The 22,141-nt window shown below is 38.9% G+C and overlaps 2 protein-coding genes across 2 annotated transcripts; one reads left to right on the forward strand and one right to left on the reverse strand.

Annotated features, from left to right (window-relative positions):
- The first annotated feature begins 838 nt into the window (after nucleotides 1–838).
- LOC124640688 (ankyrin repeat domain-containing protein 13C) lies at nucleotides 839–5,122 on the forward strand. The gene is made up of 2 exons (XM_047178582.1): nucleotides 839–1,306; nucleotides 1,540–5,122. The coding sequence occupies exon 2, from the start codon at nucleotides 2,397–2,399 to the stop codon at nucleotides 3,726–3,728; it is 1,332 nt and encodes a 443-aa protein (XP_047034538.1). The 5' UTR covers nucleotides 839–1,306; nucleotides 1,540–2,396; the 3' UTR covers nucleotides 3,729–5,122.
- Nucleotides 5,123–5,711: 589 nt separating this feature from the next.
- Nucleotides 5,712–21,638, reverse strand: LOC124642899 (coiled-coil domain-containing protein 39). Its single transcript, XM_047181652.1, has 24 exons — nucleotides 21,359–21,638; nucleotides 21,142–21,250; nucleotides 20,911–21,058; nucleotides 20,562–20,719; nucleotides 20,321–20,440; nucleotides 20,101–20,202; nucleotides 19,702–19,893; nucleotides 19,144–19,269; nucleotides 18,618–18,707; nucleotides 18,325–18,451; nucleotides 17,697–17,785; nucleotides 16,988–17,085; nucleotides 16,330–16,459; nucleotides 13,810–14,004; nucleotides 13,478–13,617; nucleotides 12,385–12,460; nucleotides 11,632–11,791; nucleotides 11,150–11,315; nucleotides 10,105–10,252; nucleotides 9,336–9,511; nucleotides 7,907–7,962; nucleotides 7,430–7,548; nucleotides 6,662–6,686; nucleotides 5,712–6,475 (listed from the first exon to the last, which is right to left on the reverse strand). The coding sequence occupies exons 1-24, from the start codon at nucleotides 21,484–21,486 to the stop codon at nucleotides 6,366–6,368; spliced, it is 2,988 nt and encodes a 995-aa protein (XP_047037608.1). The 5' UTR covers nucleotides 21,487–21,638; the 3' UTR covers nucleotides 5,712–6,365.
- Between the last annotated feature and the right edge of the window lie 503 nt (nucleotides 21,639–22,141).

The raw sequence follows: 22,141 nt of genomic DNA on the forward strand, positions 1-22,141 counted from the left end.
TTTAAGTCCGATAAAAATTTCGCGCTCGCTTCGCTCGCGCATTTGGAAACTACATAGGCATATGTTTATCTTTCTTTGCATTTGGTTACCTACAACTGCCGACATACGTTTTACTTTGAGTAGTACGGAACCAAAAATTCATAAATTAGTAAAGAGAATGCAGTCACAAAAATATATACATAGGTACCTCATTAAATTTAAATCTGTAACTTTTAGTTTTTTGCTAAATAATAAAGAAATGAGTGCTAATTATAAAGTATGCTTGTATTCTTTATCAAGGAACTCTCAATTTAGGTACACCGATGAGGTGGTCCCCGGCAAGACAAACTAGTTAAAGTGGTCCCTCATGTCAAAAAGGGTTAAGAACCACTGCTTTAGAGCCTGTCCAGATAAAGCGTTTTACGCGCGAGCCCACTCGCTCGTATCAATTTCTATTGCGTCCAGATACTACATTTTACGCGCGTAAAACGCTTTATTGGACAGAACAAAAATCTACTATTTCTTCCCAGGTCCTACGCTAAATGTTTCTATTAAAATAATCTGATGATTCCATATCCCATATTTCTCAATTTCGTCAATAAAAAGTTCCGTGTCAAAGTTTTCACGCTCCATTTTTAAACGACACTGGACGCTGCAATGGCGCCGGAGAATCTCGACTCGCGCGGCGCACGCGCGTAAAACGAGCGAGTCGAGAGTCCCACTCATTGCAAGCGTTTTACGCGCGTGCGAGGTAACGCACGAGAGCATCTGGACGGAATGTATGTAGCTCTAGTACCTCGAGAACGCGCGAGTGCCTACGCGCGAGGTAAAACGTTTTATCTGCTTAAACTTCACGCGCAAATGGCTGAATGGATTGTGATGGAACTTGACAATAATTAGGTTACATAATCAGATAAAACATTATGGGCTACTGTTTATCCGGGTGGAGGAAATAGGTAGTTTCCTTAGGAAGAGGGTGAGACCCCACAGATGTTAGCGTTTAAGCGTGTCTGAGTGTCATACCTACAATTTAAAATTTCGCAATGTTGTTACAGTTACACGTGTTGCTCTTAGTACATACATAGTTGTATTGGTTTCAAACGTGCTCCTAACACAGTTCATGTGACTGATAAGACTTTTGAAATAACTAGGTACAACTATTTCGGAAACTTAAAAGCTTTTGCGTAACGACACTACAAGTACAATATAAAATAGCTGCGTATTCAAATGAAGGACTGTAGTAATTTATTAGTTGTGGCTAAAAAGTTTAGTTACCATGATGGCGGCAAAATTATTAGTTCTGCTATCCATTTTGTTGGCTCTTTATGTAAGTAAATTCATTTGTAATTTAGTATTTAATCTTTATACTTATGAAAACCGCATGAAAATCAGTGTTGTAGTTTTTGAGCTAAGACAGAACACATGTGTCAGAACTTTTTTTGTGATGATGCAGGTAAATTTTGAAAAAATCATCAATCCTTACACTTTCCTCAGTTAGGATAATTAATTATTAGGAATTTTATAAAAAAAATAATTTTAAATGTATCATATTTTTTTCAGGTCACTTCGATCACATGCTATCCGACCTGTGATAATGGTATGGCATCCCCGTTTTATCCCGGGCCTCCTATAATAGTAAAAGATCGCGACAATGACCGAAACAGAGATTTTTTATACCCACTAGTTCTCTTATTGCTGTTAGGAGACGGCTTCTATTAAAATAGTATTCATATTTTTGGATCTCGTTGAAACCCATTTCCGTTTTTAAATATTTCTGTGTATTGTTTCATGGAACCGTAAAGAAAGACCGTTACTGTTACAACTCTTGTGTTTTGGCTTAGTTGTTACATTGCATAACATTGAGATATTAAATAAAAGTAGTGGCAGAGAAATACGTAATTAAAAACATTAATTTCTTTTCGATTATCTAAGAATCGACTACTTCACTCGTATACTCATACTAACAATCGCTTCTACGAAATTAAAAATAATAAATCTGAATATTCCATCCCTTGAATTTTATAGCATGTATAGCATATTTGTTTCTGACAGCAGAATGGCAAGAATTAAAATTTCCTAAGAGTAAAAGTGATAGAAATAATCGGATGTCATAGAAGAGAAATAATATTTTGTCCTGAATAATGGAACAGAACCACCAAAACCGATGATGGACACATTACTTTTCGTAAAAGAAAGAAAATAATCATTTTGTTTAGTGTACAAATGAGTAAATATTATGTTTTCAAAAATAAGTTTGTTAATACAGAACTAAATAGAGATTTAACATATAAATTAGAGAATAGTCCAAATATGAAGCCGTTTTCTTATCTCCTTGATTAGATTTTAATCAAAATTACTTGAAGTTCCTGTTTAGTTATCAATGAAAGTAATGATTTAGAAACAACCGTGTGTGCGAAATGTCTATTTCTACCTGTAGTGAAGAAGACGATGTGTATCCACTCCACGAGAGTATATTTATTGGTGATGTTCGAAAGCTCTCGTCGTTACTAAGAAACCATGATGTGGCTCGTAAGGACAAACATGGCAATACGGCTCTGCACCTGGCCGTCATGCTGGGCCGCAAGGAGTGCGTACAGCTCCTGCTCGCACACAGCGCGCCGGTCAAGGTTAAGAACCTCGCAGGCTGGTCTCCCCTGGCAGAGGCAATCAGTTACGGTGACCGTCAAACCATATCATCTCTGGTGCGCAAATTGAAGCAGCAAGCGCGAGAACAGATGGAACGCCGACGACCTGATCTTATTAGAGCTCTAGCTCAAATACAAGATTTCTATATGGAACTCAAATGGGATTTCCACTCATGGGTACCTCTAGTCTCCAGAATATTACCCTCAGACGTATGCAAAATTTACAAATCAGGTTCTGGAATCAGATTGGATACAACTTTAGTAGATTTTACTGACATGAAATGGGAAAGGGGAGACATATCTTTTATTTTTCAAGGAGAGAAGCCACCTAGTGAGTCACTCACAGTTTTAGATAACAAAGCTAAAGTGTACCAACGAGTACGTTACGAAGAAACAGAAACTGAAATAGAAGATGAAGTAGACATACTTATGTCTAGTGATATACTAGCCGCACAGATGTCCACCAAAGGAATTTCTTTTACAAGGGCTCAATCAGGCTGGATATTCAGAGAAGATCGCAAAGAAACTGTTGCAGGATTGTACAGAAGTGATATTTACACTATCACGGGTCTTGTATTAGAGTCACGTAAAAGAAGAGAACATTTATCAACAGATGATTTACAAAAAAATAAGGCTATAATTGAAAGCTTAACTAAAGGAAATACGCAGAATTTGGATACAAACGGGGAACCTACTAGGCGTGCTTCATTAAATCCTCCTCCTGAAAGTAATATTGATTGGAGTACATACATATCATCACCTCCAGGGCTTTACCCCAGTCTAGGAAGGGAGCTTGTATACAAGGAGTCATCACGAAACTTCCGAGCCACTATAGCCATGAGTGATGACTTTCCCCTCAGTGTGGACATGTTACTGAATGTGCTTGAAGTTATAGCACCATTTAAACATTTTGCTAAGCTACGACAATTTGTAGCCATGAAATTGCCTAGAGGTTTCCCAGTTAAAATTGATATTCCAATATTGCCAACAGTGACAGCTAAAATAACATTTCAAAAGTTTGATTTCCGAGAAGATATAGCTCCTGATCTATTTATAATACCTGATGACTTCATAGAAGACCCGTTGCGATTCCCTGACTTATGACGCTTTGAAATTCTAACACTGTTTGCAGTCGATGAAAGGCCTAATTGGCGACGTGAGGTTAGGCGGCGCCGAGTCAAGCGAAAGGCACGACACAGGCCTATAAGGAATAGCCTACTCTCAATTGAATTTCCAATACCAATTGGTCTGGGCAGCTACTATTCCAGCCATTGTGTCCTTTTTGTTGAATAGCTAAATTTCTATGTAGGAATGTTAAATTTGTGGTGAATTGTCCTGTGTATGTAATATTTTTGGTCAACAGTGTTAGAATGAGAATGTATTCTACCTTTGTTGTCTAGTTACTGAAAGATATGGCTCATGTTTTGCTTATAAATTTTAAATTGTTTTTAATTTATTTTTTACTTTTGTATATTTTTAAACAACTTGTTTCATTTCAGACAGGAAATATGGTATCTAATGTAACCTTTATGTATTTTTTTAACTTTTTTAAATATGTTGAGGTTTTAGTAATTGGAAACTTGAAATGTTATTTATTCTCACAATAAATTATTTATTTAAATAATGTTAAAGCACTCAGAAACTGGCCTTTAGAAAAACCTTTATTATTAGCACCTATTAACTATGTAGTTCGAGGCCTACAGCCAATGTGAGGCCTTGAGTAGATGTCATGAGTGCACAGATCATTCAGGTACTAATTTAGATGTATTAAATTTTTTGGACTGGAGCTTTTAAACTAAGTCCCATATGTTTTCAAAACAAGACAATGCTCATTAATTTGTAGATTGGAGCTTGTGTGGTGATTTAGTAAATAAGTAATTACATAAGGTCCATCCAGCCACTTTCCATGTAGAATACCATACCTATTTGTATACACATTAGTTATTGAGGATTTAAGGCTAGAAACTGCCACTTCATTTTGTCCTTGTGCCTTCAGCATGCTGTAACTTGAAAACTTAAATATGCTTGACCTTTATTTTTTGTTTCGTTGTTTCTTTGTATTCAATTTAGTTTCATAAATCACGTTAATTAGAATAACTTAGTCAATTGCCACATAAATAACAAAGTATTTATGTGTAATTATTACCACAGGTGTTCCTTTGTAAATATCAAAATTCATGTATCTGAACTTGAACTTTAGACTAACTAAAGTTTGGAAGCACAGAATGTACTTATTTTTACTGAATTAAGCACATAGTATAAAGTAGGAGCCAGATGCTTTTGTAGTGAATTGCGCAATAGTTTCCTAATCGTATTTAGTATTTTGACAATAACTCTGAAATGACAATCCCACCAAAAATTAATTTTGTTTTACTTAAGAGATATAATTATTTCTTGCCAATAGTTAAGCCAATATATAAAGACAAGAATATGTGACGATAAACCTGTAAAACTGAAATAGTGAAAAAAGAAATGTTGTAATAAAATTTAAAGTAATACTTATGTTTCTTAACTTAGGTACCTAAATCATCCGCCCCGTAATTCCTTGTACCCGGCAAAACACTGAAAGTATTCATACCAGCATATTCTCTACGACTTTCGGGTTTTTTACTTCAATTTATAGTAGGTAGGTACTCCTCTGGTGCGCAAAAAATGCTAACCTTAGCATTGCGATAGAAATACCAGCTGACATCCGACATGCTTGGTGGACCGTTAAGCCCGTTGAACACGACTAGCTACGTCTATCTTACATAGAACAGGGAACTCCACGATTCTAATGTACAATACTCTTATATGTATGATTTCTTGAGTTATTAATGAACTTCTATTCGGGAACAAAAAACTACAAGGATAGAGTCTCCAGGGTACGATCTATCTCCATTCTATATCTCATCTCTGACGGAAGCTACCGCATTTGTTGAGAAGTATTTGGTAAATAATATAACATCACGTTCTAATAAAAATAATATTCTTCGAGCTTCAATCAAATCTTAATCTCTTTATTTTGGTGGGTACCTACTGATATACAACAATAAATTAGGGGCGTTGTACTGAAAACTGGCTATATCAGTAAATGAAACGAGGTGATTACTTTCTAGATAATACGTTTATTTTCTGACTGTATTGTTTTTAAATATTATTGTGTACTAATGCGCAAAATTGCTCGCTAGATACCTAAAACTCACGTAGCAATAACCACTTTTTGTCAGAACGCGCTTGCGTTTGAATCTTTATCGTTTCTGAAAATTAGGTTTAAACTTAACGTGTTATTTATTGTGTAGGGATATATAAAATAATAAGGTACAATGTTGAAAACAAATGAAGATCCCATGAACGCACGACTCAGCAGAATAAAAGATCCGCGTAAAAATCAAGTTATAATAGTTGTTTAAGCAACGTTAATTCAATGAGAAGCCAGCCATAGTTTTAAAGCAAAAAAACACATTATAATTAATTATAAAGCACCATTGGATCGACCCGCACACGTGGAAACCTCGTTAGGTATTACCACAAATAGGCAGCAATCAGTCTAGGTTCGAGTTCAGCATTCCTCTATTGGTTTTAATTCATCATGCGGCGGGCAAAAAAATAGTTGTCACTAAAGTAAAAGGAAATAATGAAAAAATAATAGCAATTAGTAAGATTTTATTAATATTAGTAAACGCACCTAAATTCATTCCAGAACAAGTTTAACCCAAGTTGTTTATAAAGCGTAAGCGTTAATGCTTGTGTTTTACCGAACTACTTCAAGAGTGATCTTCGCAGCGGACCCGGGCCCGTCGGGTCCAACACTATGGAAGTGGACTCCAGCGCCAACGTGATCACCCGCAGCGACACAGTGGAACGACGAGCTGGAGCAAAACATTCAGTAAAAAAACGCTCTCCAAAATGTCGAACACTCACGGGTTCAGTAACTTGTCTTGGTACCCTAGCTAGAGAATACAAAGAGATAGAGAGATAAGGTGGAATAACACCTAAGAAATCCAAGATTTAGTAGTAACGTTATTAAATCAAACCAAAGATATGTAAATAAATACCTTCATCAGGAATGTCGTTGATCAACTGGAACAATGAAATATATTGTTATTATTTTCACGTCATGTATGTTTAAATAATAACATCTTTAGTTAAGACTCATTTCCCGATGTTCGCTGGGTTTCGCTAATGTTATGATAGAGCCCGCTTGCCGATTGTTAGATTATAATCTTACCGCGCATTGTAGATAGACCACTTTGATGGTCGACCGTATTTGGGGGCTCCCCTTACAAGGAATTAAAATTTATCTTTAAAAAACAATGTTCCAATAATTTAGGATAGAAACACGAGTTTTATTTAGCCAGTAGTCCAGTAGTAATATAGGCTCTCCAATTTTTTTGGCTTCTTTTCGTCTGGCTTAGCAATTAATTAAGTTAAATAGCGTTGACGGCCATCTGTTTGACACATATTTTTACTAGCGTAGAAAGCCTCGTTACCTGTTCGCAGGGGATGATTATAAACACTATTGTCGAACGTGAGGCTAGCATAATACACAGCGATTCTTCAAAGGGTTATAAATAGACAAGACAGTGTGGCATTGACAATAAGTAGCAGGTATAATAAGTGATTTCTGCAGGCCCCGTAATAAACCCATTTTACCTTACCTAACTCCAAGTTACCCTCTAGTTTGAGCGAGTTTTTTAATCAATTACCACCACTATAACATTTACTACATACAGAGTGAGAATTTCCTCAACAGGACCCTGAAATATAGTGATTTTTTTCTCAACTAAAATGATGTGCAGATGTTTAGAAGTGCTTATGCTCACCGCTTCCTCCTGTACTTTGGGCGCGAGTTGCCTGCGGAAGCCGGCGAGCCGCTTGGTGTAGCCGCTGGCCAGGCTCACGCCGCTCTTCGTGCTCGATGACGACGATGAGAATAGTGACTCTGTACACAGAGATACTTGTACTCAATGCCTGTATTATTAAGTAGCGGAACGAAGAACGCTAAGTGGTGTAAATAAAATAATCATCGAAATATTACTTAGGTAGTAGGAGTAGGTATTTTGTAACGTATAGGTACCTCGTAATGCTTGTTAGGTACAAATAGTTTCTACGATAAAGCTGGTACTGAACATAGAGCTGATATTTGGTAGACAATACACAATATTTAGTTAGACCATGTTTGACCAGCATCCCCTTCAGGAGAAGGTTACGATCTTATTTGGCTTCATGTGGTCATTACTTTAAGTCACGGGTAAAACTGTATTATAAGTTTACGTAGGTGCATGTCATAAAAACGTTACCTTCAATATCGATGCAGGGCTCCTTCTTGTCTTTTTCCGCTTTCTCAGCCACGAGCCTGCACAGAGAGTTAGCTGACTGCATCAAATTGTTGCATCATATTGTATCAAATGCCTTTTGTAAATTAATCAACAAAAATAAAATCGTTAATTAGACAAGATGTTGTGCAATTATAGTGAAATAACAGATTTAGTGAGAAAAATCGAGTAGGTAAACTAGAAATGCAAAAATGACGTCAATGACTGAGAACTGTCTGAATGAATATAAGTATGTAACGCCAACTGAATAAACAGACTAAGTAAATTGTTATATTTGCGTACATTGAATAAAAAAAGAAAATATCAAAACCTTTAGTTCATTATTTCAGACCAAATTCTAGTATTTCTAGCCATAAAAGAATGTTCAATAAACCGATGCACTTCGTACTACAGTTGCAAGCAAGCAAGGCTATGAAGAAATCAATGTTTCGTGACGACAGCCACTTGCGCTGTTCACATTCCTTCACATAAATGTTGTAATCATTGGCAATGTAATGTTGAAGTATTATTATCAGCTAAACAATTGAACAACGGCCGGGTTCCGCCCCCCTGCTCATAACCCCAAGATAACGCGATTTGAGTTGGCCTTCAGGCTTCGATTTACTTAGATTAGTCATCGAACGAAACATGCCTGATAAACGTATTTCGTGTTACTGTAGTGGCCCACTCGACACACTTAGCATATATTAATGTCATGCATCATCAGTCACTCAAGATCGTAGTAGGGAGTAGAAAAGGCGAGCTCACAAAATCGTTCAGCTCCGTTATTTATGCTTACATGAAAAATAATCTTATTTATCTTTAAATATAAATAGTATTACTGTAAGAACTAGTAAAAGTGTATCTACATGCGTCGATATATGTTGTGCAATTTTCATATCTAACGTCACGGCATCGACTCAGCACTTTTTTTAACAGTATCGTCATACCATTCAGGTCATCGATCTCAAATCCGAGCATCATAAAAACCATGCGTCTCTTGGCCTCTCGTTTCTCGTTCATCATACCTAATATGTTAGTGGAAGGTAAAACTATCGTAGATTTTGATGGGTGCATGCATTACCATACCACCATGCAATTGGGTATTTTGAATTGGGAGAATGTAAAGATGGAAGGTATATTAAATGGTATGGAGACACGTTCGAGTGTCTACGATTGCTCTTCACATAACATGAATATTATCAGCTACTAGCAGCTCGCAGCATCAGAAATCACAGACACAACATCTACCTATTATAAGACAACTTTTTTTTAAAATCCAGATAGCCGTGCAATGGGCAAATGCAAATCGTTTTAGAATAAAATTGGCGTATGAAGTGTGATCGTAAGCACTATTGTGGTGTGTATTACAGAGTAGGATAGAAGATGTCTGCTAAGTTCGGTATACACTGACTTGTGCAGCACGCGTCTCAGCCGGCGCATGTGTGAGGGCACGAGGCGCAGCAGGTCGGTCTGCGCCACGAGCGCGGCGAGGCGCGGCGCCACCTCGGGCGCGGCGGCCGCCAGGTCGTTCAGCGCCACCACCGCCGTGTGCGCCGCTTCTGACATGTCGCGGTTCCACTGCGACACCTGCGCCATACGATGTCTTATGCTGTGTAAGCACTCTACCAATGTACACTCTCATGCGCAACCCATGATAAGTACACACGAGAAAATCGTTGTTTGCTCACAAGCTACGCATCAAACGCATATAGGTTTAAGCGAAGGCTATTTCCTAAAATATGAAGAGAAAGTGAGAGAAGGTATATTAATAGACAAAGACACATAAACGCCGTCTACTCCAGGTTAGCGCGCGTAACTTGTGGCTATTGTGGTGTTCCCTTATTCTTAACCTGTTGCCGCATTGTCGATCTTTATACAAGTAGGTACTTTGATTACTCCCCCTAATATAGGTACCTATACATGGACATATTCGTGTACAAAAGAAAGACTTATATGGGGCTGCTCGCCAGTGCCCGCCCACTTTTTGTGAAGACAGATAAATAATATACAAGACAGATAAATAATAATGACATTGGGCTAGTTTTTTGTAGGACGTTCTCATTAGGATTTCCTGACCAACTTTTTGAAGGACGTGTGTGTTGCACTATTGCTATAGTGTATTCTATTTTTCTCGTACAATAGTTGGTCACCGATTATCGGATGTGATAGTATGTAGTGACCTGGAACATGCGCCACTCGTCCATGCCCTCGACGAGCTTCTGCGCGCGCTTGGCGTTGACGCGCACCAGCTCGCGCGCGTGCTGCAGGTGCGTCTGCTGCCGCTCCATGCGCTCGCGGGCCACGTCCAGCTCCTGCTCCGACTCCGCTCTACGTGGCGTAACAATACAAAATACTGTTTAAAACTGCGGCAAATGTAAGGTCTAGAAACCGGTGAGACCAAGTGAGACTTGTTAGAAGAAATCTTTCCATCAACGAGATATTATAAAAGCTGGTAAGCTATTGCTAGATAACCAATAATTACCATGTAAACTTAAATGACTAAACAGCAAATTGTTCGTTGAAAATTCACCTGTACAAATGGCTAAACGTTGATATTTTTTATAATACTAGGGAATGGCTGCAAAAGTTAACTGAGTAACCATTTCGCACTCTTTAGTCATGAGCAGAAAATGTTTGATCGTTTACCTATATACCATGGTATACAATCGTATACATTTTTGCTTACAGTTCCCTTCCAATAATTTCAGTGCAGTGTTGCATTAGAAACATACATAATGGAACATTTCTCGTTACATGGTCATGGAACTGGTTAACACTAATGTAATCAACGAATAAGTTAAAATAGTAAATTCGCTTCGGTCGGTTACGTACGTAACATTATTTTTCTTCCTACGAAAATAGTTACGTAGCTGAATCGGTATACAATTTTCGTATGATGATGAAAATTTAGAATCAGTTACAGAGCCACAAAATCTGCGTCTAACAGCCAGTTTCTTCATCCAAAGTAAAAGCCAAAGTAATGTCATAAAGTAAAAGTAACGGAGAAATGACATTACTTTAGCTTTTAGCCTTTTGCTTATCGCGATGACACTGATTGTCAGACTTTGCCCTCGCAGTGTTTTGTCAGTCTGCATGGTAAGTCTTTGTATGAGATACATATTAGTACAGATGCGCAATTGATAGCTAAAGATTTTGCTCTAATATTCTGTGTGTGTATGTACTGTAATATATAAGTAACTATGTATGAACATAATGTATACTTACTGCCTGGCAGCGAGCTGGTTGTTCTTGTCTCGCAGCATGGCGAGCCGTGGCTCGGCGTCGGCCACGTGTTGGCGCAGGCGCGCGATGTTGCTCTGCAGCGCCTGCGTGCTGTCCCGCGCCGCGTGGAACTGCGACCGGAGGTTGTTCAGCTCCTCCATCTCAGGGGCTATGGGGAACGATCAACTTAAGGCCCGAGTCACACCGGAATGATAGCGGCCGGCAGCGACGCGGCGATCTTCTTTCAGTGTCTTGAAAAAGGTTGCGAGCCTCTCACGTAATGTTCGCTGCCGGCCGTTACTATTTCGATGTGACTAGACCCTGAGGTACATTTCATGATCTACAGTCGTCATGTTGTTAGAACATGTTGTTTATAATTTGTAAAGTCTGTTGAAAATGAAAATGTTCAGTGTTAAAGTGTCGTTGTGTTGAAGTTGAGTTTAGGCGAAAATACAAGTTATATGAAATAGAGTGTTGTGTCGTACTGTCGTCCTTGAGCGGCGAGATGTGGTGCATGAAGTGGTGGTGCGCGTGGTGCACGACGCGCAGCGTGGCCTCCAGCGCCGACACGTCGCGCTCGCGCCGCGCCAGCTCCGCGTCCAGCGCCGCGCCGCGCTCGCGCAGCTCCGCGCGCTCCGCCGCCCACTGCACACACCGACGGCTCATACCCAGCACATCAGCCCTCCCGCTGAGCTACCCACATGTGCAGGAATGTGCAGATCTGGCGACTCGCGTATGTACCAAAGCAAAATACCCACCATCGTGACCTGTTGCGTGAGCGCGGATCAATTGCGCATGTTATCTTGCTCCAGCTACTTGCATCGTGTAGACCCTTATTTAATATAAGAAACTATTATACATTATTACAATACATATATGTACCACTTACTATTTAGAATAAAATAAATTAAAAATTGCATCTAAAAATTCCTCCTCATCGCTATACTACTTCATTAGATCACTCCTCTGCTGTGAGTGCACTCTTTCGCACAAGCTCGAAGCCAAAGCAGACGGTCATACAAGTATACTACCTACTAGCTTAAAATACATAAAAAAATACAATTAGACTTTTGAGTAGATAAAAAAATAATGACTATCGGTTTGATGGTGACACTCATTTCTGCACAAATTAAAATGTTCATCCAAACAATTCATAAGATTAAACTGTCAAAATTAATTGAAATGTTTTGACAATAAAATAAATTATCTTTTTTTAATGAGGTACTGTAATAGTTTACCTTGATTTTAAAATAAGTCACAGACAGCTGCTGTCCAGAATCGTCTTTCCCCAGTGAATCAACAAATATGGTATATCTGAAAAAATATTTTCTTTGTCAAAATAGGAAACACAGATACATATTTTACCTGGATTCAGGATGTGTTGAATCTAGGTAAAATTTAGTAGGTAACTATAATTGGACACTGGTCCGAGTGAACGGTTATATCTGGGGGTTTACGCGAAATTTATCCGGTATCCGAACACCGTGTTTCTCTTAACCCCTTGCACCGACCGATCCCTAAAATTATTATGAAATTGTTGTAGGTACTTAGTACTTTTTATGAGGTAGTCTCGACACACTGTTACAGCCTTTTTAATCGTCCCACTGCTGGGCACAGGCCTCCTCTCACAAGGAGAAGGATTGAGCATTAATCACCATGCTTGCTCAATGCGGGTTGATGATTTCAGACAATAGTCCAGATTTCCTCATTTCAGCCATTGGTGTCCAAGATACTAACGCGGTGTCCTGCGTGAGCGACGAACGCGACGCGACGCGACGCTGCGAACGCGACGAACGCGATCAACTCAAAGGAATTCCCTACATGCGGCCTATGTGACAGTCTGCGGCGAGACGCGACGTAACGCGTACTTGTTTTGAGGGCGACCAGACGCGACACCGCGAACTATTCAGAAGCGTTGATTGTTGTGGGACAAAAAAAACATAAATATTAAAGAAATCGTTTATTAGTACAAACAAGTTGGAAGATTGTTGCTGTCTGTACTTTAAATATGAACTTTCAAGCAAAATTGTAACACAACTTCTCCATGATTTGAGAAGTAATGACCAAAATCACGTAGGACATCTGTCGCGTATAGCATCGCGTCGCATTACGTCGCGTCGTGTTGCGTCGCGTCGCGTCGCGTTCGTCGCTCACGCAGGACACCGCGTTAGAAAGTACATACAAACTTAGAAAATTTGCATTGGTACTTGCCTGACCTGGAATAGAACCCACACCCACATACTCGAGAGGTTGGTTCTTTACCCACTAAGCCACCACGACTTAATTATATAGTCTCGACACACAAATCCAGTAGAATAAATAAAGTGTGACCGTTTAATGAGCTGGTCGATGCGCTGCTGTCGCTCGCGGATCTCTCCGCGCAGCTTGCCGCAGTCCTCCAGCAGCGCGCGCTTCTGCACGCTGAACATCTCGCGACGAGCCTTGATCTCCACCAGGCGCTCGTTCATCGCCTACAAGTCACAATATACCATTTCTTTACAAGAAAATCGGAATGTTTGTTTATTGATGATGTCATGGCAGCTGTTCCTATATAACCAACTGCGCAAGACATATTATAGTGCACAAGCATTTGACGGCTCTTTTCTTGTTTATAGGGAAATCACTTCCTAGCACACGACTAATGTTACTACAAGTGTACATACAGCATCAATATGCAGCCTCTGCTCGTCTAGATTGAAGGCGGTGTCGTCCAGCCCCGCCAGCGCGCGGGCGGCATGCGCCACGCGCAGGCGCAGCAGCGCGTCCGTCACGCGCGCACGTCGCCACTCCTCGCGCGCCTGCCGCAGCTCCTTCTCGCCTCCTTCCACGTTCAGCATCGATGTTTTTAGACGGCTTTGCTGGAAGGTAACACATTCAAAGTCAAATCATTTATTTCACTTTTTGAACGTCAGGAATTTACAATAGACAGCCAGCCCCAAAAACGCCCACCCGTCACCACTTCCTATGTGTTTTTGCTGGGAAGAAGTGGCGCAACATAATATGTCGATTCGCTTCGAATTGCTGTGTCGTTCACATTCGCACTTTTAACAGCCTTTCGCGAAAGCAAATAATTGTCAACCGCCGGTACAAAAATGACGTTAAAAAGCGAGCGGAAAATCCGACATTGTGAGCTGCTAAGTCTGTTAAGGCTGTTAAGTCAATTTTCATACAATTTAATTGAACGTGCAACGTATTTTCATATAATTTAATTGAATTTAATTGAACGTGCCCAAAGAGCAATCCTGAAGGTCGCAAGCTTTCGTCCATTCAGATTCCCCACCCACCAGCTTTACAGGGAATGCAAAGTGCTAACAGTACGCCAGCTATTTATTTTGAATGTAGTACTACTCCAGCATGTAGAACTTGGTTTCAAGCCTGTACCTTCTGGCAAAAGAAGAAAGGATTTAGTTTGCACTAAATCTCGGACTAAACATGCTTTCACTAACAGGTTTTATTTATTTCTAGGGCCTTATTTGTATAACAAACTTAACAGATTGCTAAATGTTTATAGTGTTACTTTAAATAAGTGTAATATAGTACTAACTGAATATTTACAGTCCCTCAATTACTCAGACACGGAAAAATTGCTAGAAGTGTTAAAATAAATTGCTTATCTTAGTAAATTATGTATAATTAGAATAGTGTTATAATTAAGGAAACTTTGCCCTTGCTTAGTCTAATAATTAAATATATGATATCCGACAATGCTTCTGAGCATTGATGGCCTGAAACACAGGTTTAAATAAACCTAGCTCGGGTGGTCCCTATGTAATTAGAACTGTTTTTATTTTATTATTGCCTGTATGTAGATATTAGCCTAGATTAACTTAGTTTATCCGAATGTTATTATTAAGACAGTTTGTTTTACCTCAACATCTGAGACATTTTAATTCTTAATTCATGTGATCTATGTTTTTTAAATATATTTTTTTTTAATTTATTATTATTTTTTATATCGATTTATAAAAAATCAAGGCTTATCATTGATTTTTATTTCTTTTATAATAATATATGTCTTAGGAGCATAGCTGGGCATTAACTCGTTAATCCGTTAATCGTTAATTAACGAAGTTAACATTTTGATTAGCGGATTAACTTTTAAGTTAACTTTGAAAATGTTAACGGACATGTTAACTTCCGTTAATTATGCAGAAGTCCGTTAATCGTTAATCCAATGCCTACTATTAATTTACCGCACGGCTCCGCGGGACGAGGCGCGAAAAGCAGGTTCAGACAAGTGCCGGGCGCGGCGAGCGCGGCGCGTGGCAGCGAGTGAAACACCAGATTTCAGACCAGATTTCAACCGAGTCAAAGGCCTTCTCATAGTCCACATGCTAGACACGGGCTGATTATACTCCTCGGTCTTCTGTATAATCTGCCGCACTGTGTGGATGTGGTCTATGGTGCCTTCTTCCAAGAGATTGTACGAACACCTTTGACCCCCCATTCAGCTCAATTGCTCTTTCAATGTCAAGAGTAGGTATTGGAGCACCGGATTCCTCGGGGAACAGATATTTATAAATCTATTTATTAAATACAATACTGCTATACCCTCAAGCGCTGCAGTAGAACGTCTGTTTTCCACGGGTAAAGACATTTTAACACCAAAACGAGCCCCGCTTTCAGACGAGAACTTCAACATGTTAATGTTTATGAAGGGGAATATGCACCTTATGTCCAACGATTAAATTACACATTTATTTATTTACGATATAAAAATGCAATTTTATACGTAGTTAACGGATTAACGATTAACTTTAACTTGCGTTAATTCTTCCGAAATGTAACGCTTTAACGTTTAACGAAGCTAACTTTTTTTGTAGCGGATTAACGATTAACGAAGTTAACAATTTTATTAACGGTGCCCAGCTATGCTTAGGAGTGAGGAAGCGGCACCGGTAACAGAAAAGCTATGTGGAAACCGGCTGTCATGGTATGGGCATGTAGGTAATGCGGAGGAATAAAACTAACGTTGTGAGAAACGGGATGAGTATGAATGTGAACGGATATAGTAAAAGAGGACGACCAAAGCAACGATGGATGGACTGTGGGAAAGTAGATATGATAAGAAAAAATGTTACTTGTGAGATGACGGAAGATAGCTGTGCTGATCCCAAATAAAATTAGGATAAGGGCAGGAGGATGGTGATGACGTTTTATAAGGTAGAACATGATATACCTACCAGCTTGGTATGCTCGGCGCTGCGATGCTCGACCTCCCTGGCGAGGCGGCGCATGTCGTCGTGCAACTTGGCGGAGTGCCGCTCCAGCAGCGACACGCGAGCCGCGTGACGAGCGTACACGTTCTTCATTCTAACAACGAAATGTATTACTACAGTTTATTACATACTAGTGGCCCGCCCCGGCTTCGCACGGGTGCAAAGCTTGATACTAAATACATATAAACCCTCCTCTTTAATCTATCTATTAAAACAAACCGCATCAAAATCCGTTTAAGCCTAGGTAGGGATATAGGAACAGAGAAGGGATAAAGCGGCTTTGTTTTATACTATTTTGTGATAATTTATTTTAGTATTTTAGTTTACCTGAGGCAACATTTCATAGTAATGGAACCCAAGGCAAATGGGGAAAGAACGGGGTCTCAAGACAGCTTTCAACTACTCCATATCATACCAAGGGAATTATGCATTCTCAAAATGCAGTCGCCAGCAGGTCAATCTACCCGAATCTGTCAATTTCGACCTTCCACTATTGTGATAAGGTTGAAAATCTATGGAAGATTTGGCAAGACGTGTTGTGTGTACAAAAATCAAATTAAAACGACCAGTAATGATTATAGGCGAATAGTGTATATCTGTTTGCTATGGTCCGGTGGTGTACCTGTTCTCCCGCTCGACGAGCACGGCGGAGCACTCGCGCTCGGCCTGCGCCCCCTCCATGTGCGACACGCGGGCGCCGATCGTCTCCACTTGGTAGCACTGCAATGTTACAAGTACAACGTAACACCTGACGCCACAACTATACTAACCCTATCCCTCTTCCACATTCTTCCAATTCTTTCAATCAACCATTCTTCAAATCATTTATTTGTTGTTTACGCTCAAGACGTCTCCACGGTAACAAATCATATCTACAGGGTAGGGAAAGATGAGCTGATATGCATATGCCATAGTGCAGGTAGTGATAGTGTGCAGGATCAGGAACCTTCTTCTAGGTCAAACTCGTAAAGTATGACCAAAACGATCAGTTACGAGTGAACTAACGAGGCGTTCGGCTTCTTTGAGACATCTGTTAACGATTTTTGATATTACAAAAAATATCGAATCCAAAGGTAGTAAGGGCAAAGACGGCACCGTACCTCGTCCCCCGCACACCGCATTTTGGTGTGCTACTTTATTAGGAGATTTTCCGTTATGGCACCTCTGCTAGTCATTTTGTTCTGTTTTGTGATAAACACATAGAATGACCATAGTTCATGTAATCAAATCCGATACAAATGTAATCAAATCGATACTATAAGTCAGTTTGTAATGAGTAGCAATGTAGCAGTGCTATATATGATACACGTCGTTTAAAAACTGGTACTTACAATGTTATAGAGAGATTCCTTCTGAGTTTGCAGTAGTCGTTGTATACCGCGCTGCTTGCATTGCAGCTTGCTGCACACCGCCTTCGATGCTGTGTTATGTAATTTTTACATAATGTTTTTATTTATTTATTTCTTTACTTTATTAGGAATTCCAACAAGAAATACACAACTTCATACATAAAAATATACAAACACAACCATGCTATGTTGTACTTATAGGAATCCACATCATGCGTAGACCATCTAGACACACGACCAAAAAAAAGCGACACACCGGCCGTGGGTTATATTACACGAACCATTTCGGGCCAAATTCGATCCCCCTATAACTCAAAATCTATTTTATTTACAAGTTTTAATAGAAAATTAAATACTTGATTCATTGCGTTTAGTAGGTTTATAACAAGGTGTGTGAAAACTTGCAAAGTATCATCATGAAAAAGTAACTATTTTTAACTGAGGTATGTGTATGGAACTTGGTACTTATTCAGATCTCACTTCTTTTATAGGCGAAGCATTCCCATATTATCGAACTTGGCAGCCTTTCACATTTTTGTTTTGGGTGGGATTTAGTTAACAATAACATACATAAGAGACTAGTCTCATTGAATGTAATTATAGTGCTTACCTTTAAGTTGCATAAAGAACAGTTTCTCCTCATTCTGTAGAGCCAGCAGCTTCTGTTGTTCTATGAAGGAGCAGTGCATCGCGCGCTGTTGGTTCGTCGTTATTTGGCTCGCGTACCGCTCTTCATCCTTATTGTAATAATATGAGATACTTTAGTAAATAAGTTTATAAATACAAAATATTTTTATATGTAGATACAAATATGGGCATATTTCAAACATCAAAATAATGAGACGATGTATATTTCAAAAATATACATTATGGATGAAAAAAAAAATTCATCAGAAGACTTACGTTCAATATTTCTTCAAGCTCCTTAGCCCTCTTTTCTGAGGATTTGGATTTGTCCATAGATTCCGTCAACTTTGCTTTCAGCTCTTGGATCTGAAAAGAAGAAGATATAAAACCTGAACACTATCTATCATATTATTATTAGAACTGCCTACTGGTAGCAACCACACGCGGGATCAAGTTACTGGTAGCTCAACAACTTTATTTAAAAACGTAGTTTTAACAAGTACCATCTAACTTTAGTCCTATGATTAGTTTAGACCATAAACTTTTATCCAGATGGACGTTTAAACCTAGCACTAAAGCCAGTACTTTTTCAGGACCTTGATTTATAATAAGGTGAGAGTTACATTTCCAGAACTAGAAGTTGTTGGTCCCGACTGTCATTTGTAGATATCGGGAGCTTATACGCATATTTTTCTCCTACCTTGTTCTTTTGTTTTGCTTGTCTTTGTGTTCTATAGGAATCATAGGAATGCGTCATAAACGCTTTGACTTTAAATATTAAACATTACATATTAATAGTTACCTTATTATCAATGGTCTTGAGTGCATTATCTATGCGGAGCTGTTCGTCTATGTACCTCCTGTTCTCCATGTGAAGCTTCTCTAGTGTGTTGCGCATGTTGCTCAGCTCACGCTGCAGACTTTGAGCCTGGAACATGCAGAGGTTTTAATCAAATAATGTTCATGGTAGTTGGTTTTATAAACTAAATTGCTGACTGGCTTGACTGACATTAATGTTGGCTTAAATCTGTGCCATGGCTGGTTTAGGCTACAGACATACAAGTATGTAGAAGGAAAAAGACAGATATGCAAGAATTGATATCTTTATCTAAATCTTAATGCAAAAGAAAAGAGAAGAAAGGGAGTATAACGATTTTCGTGATAAATATGTAGTTAAATAAGTCTCATCCACGGAGTAAATAAGGTTCTAGGTCAAATAGGTACGTATGGTGGGCATGCCTAAAACGATCAGTTAAGAGTAAACCAACGAGGCATTTGGGTTCTTTGAGACATTATCAATGACTTTTGATATTACAAAAAATGGGCGAGCCAAAGAAAGCTTTGTTTTCCATGGTCTGACCTCACTATCAAGCGTAGCATTATCTTCTGCCAGCTTCTGGTAAGAGATGCGTATCTGGCTGAGCTGGGAGGCGAGCGCCATGTTCTCGAGACGGGCGTCGTTGTTGTTCCCGCGCTGCTGGTCGCAGAACGCTTGCTGTTCACGACACTGTTCCGCTAACTTGTTCGCCTCCTTCTCCAGTACTTCGTAATCCTGGAAACCGGAGTGTACGACTTAATATACTGGCTAATTTGACTTGTAACACTGGTAAACATTAAAAATACGACACAAGGTCCAGTAAGACCTCAACAATTACGAGAAACAACCAAGATATAATTTCCTGCAAAACAAAGAAATAGTAACCAATTAAATCAAAACAGATGATAAATAACTTTAACAATACTATTAGTAATTTTGTACCTCTCGAATGTGCCTTATATCCTTATCGCGCTGCCTCAAGTTCTCGACAGCAGCTGTCCACATGGCCATCATTTGTTTTCTCTCCTCCATGCCTTGCGTTACCTGTGGGTAAACAAAACAACCTACTTACGTATCAAAAGATTAGATGACCAAAAGGACATTTCATATTTTTATACATTTTATACATTTCATATTTTACAGGGAAATCAATGGTATATACCTGAATGGAGATTCTGTCACATGCCCGCTCTTCAGCACTAAGGTTGGATACGAGCTGCACCAACCGCTCATGCATGCGATCATGTTCCAGCTTCAACTTCTGCCTTTTTGTCTCCAGTTCCTAGAACCAATGTTTAATTTACACATTTATATTGGTTATAAAAATTATTTCATATTTATAATTACAAAAAAACTAGCCCATATAGCCATTTGCATAAAGGGTATAAAAATTTTATAATTACTTTAGCTTTAGACATGTCTTGTTTAGTAAACTGTTCCATAGCCGTGATGTCACAAGAATATCTATCGAGGGCTGCTCGCCATTCTTCAAGAGCCCCACGCTCGCCGCAGACCACACTCTTCATGGAATCAGCCTTTCTCAGAAGATTACTGATCATAGCTGCAATATTCATACGGTTAAGCAATCACGAAACAGGAGAGTGAAAACATAATATGAAGTAGTTACATTATTTCTTGCTTCATGTAGAATTAAATATGGTACTGGTATTTTCAATTAAATCTCATACATATTCAAAAGCAATATTGGAATATTTCAAAGTTTAATGACACAATACAGGAGTAATACTTTACTTTGTAGCCTGTCGATTCTATTTTCAATTTCCTTGCTTTGCTTCTGAGAATCAACCACATCTCTGTCAAGCCTGTCTGCCTCGTTGGCACTCAACTGCCGCAGCTTAACTTCCTGCTCCATCTGCTGCTTGTGTGCGAATAGTAAACGCTGAAAATAAATACATTATTAATAATAAACAACACTTTTTAGTCTATAAACAATAACATAAAATAGTTGTATGTCCATCTTACTGTATTCTCCTGATATTCAGTGTAAACATGTTTCTTGTAATTGTTGAGGTCATCTTTTTTCTGTTTTTGCGACGTGAGAGCCTCTTTCAGCCGCTGTAACTCAGTTTGTCTGAAATATTAATCGTTAGAATGAAATTAAACCAGGTACTTCAAGTTTAACTCAGTGTAATATATTTACATTGGAATGATATGGTTTTAAGTAGGATTATATAGTTACCTGTCAATAAGCTGCGTTTCAAGTTCTTTATTCGCTGCATCTGCAAGAGGTATTCTGGTTCCTTGATTCCAGCCGAGAGCTTCTAACAGCTGAGCCATATAGCCCGGAGGCTTCGCTCCCTCAGACATTTTTACTAATAAAATTAATTAAACAAATGTGTAAAATGAAGCTGCTATCTAAAACCGGTTTAACAAAGTAATAAGGTATTGTTAAATCAATATCATAAAAGGTTCATCACTAGGCATCACCAATAATAAACAAATTCGCCGCCATTTTTCAAAATAACAAATGAAATGACATTCTATTCCTCCTGTCATGTTTTGTTTTTTTTTTTTTCAGAAGAGTTATAAACCGTATTATTCCGGAAAATCGGAAATTCACGGTCCTTATTTGCATTATCAAATATTAATAGACTTGCAATTCTGAATCGGAACCTCAGGTGAAGATTAGATAAGTTAAAGCACACCAGGCTAGATTTAGTTTATTGAGTGGCACATTTTTGTAAGAAATACACCTCAGTTTAGGAATTATAAGGTCGACGCTAGCAGATAACTATATACTGGATCGTAATGCAATTAATCCGTTACGTTATGACTTATTAGGTACTGTAGGAAAAAGGCTCGGCACATAATTTAATTATGATCTATCCAGAGCACGAAAGAGTAACTAACATCCACGCCACACTATGATTGTATGTTGTAACATTCAGTCCAGGCAATGAATTGTGCCGCTGACCCGGGAATTGAACCCGAGACCTCGTGTTACGAATATGTAGTTTCATAT

The sequence above is a fragment of the Helicoverpa zea genome, chromosome 2 (genome assembly GCF_022581195.2).
Source record: "Helicoverpa zea isolate HzStark_Cry1AcR chromosome 2, ilHelZeax1.1, whole genome shotgun sequence".
Classification (NCBI taxonomy): domain Eukaryota; kingdom Metazoa; phylum Arthropoda; class Insecta; order Lepidoptera; family Noctuidae; genus Helicoverpa; species Helicoverpa zea.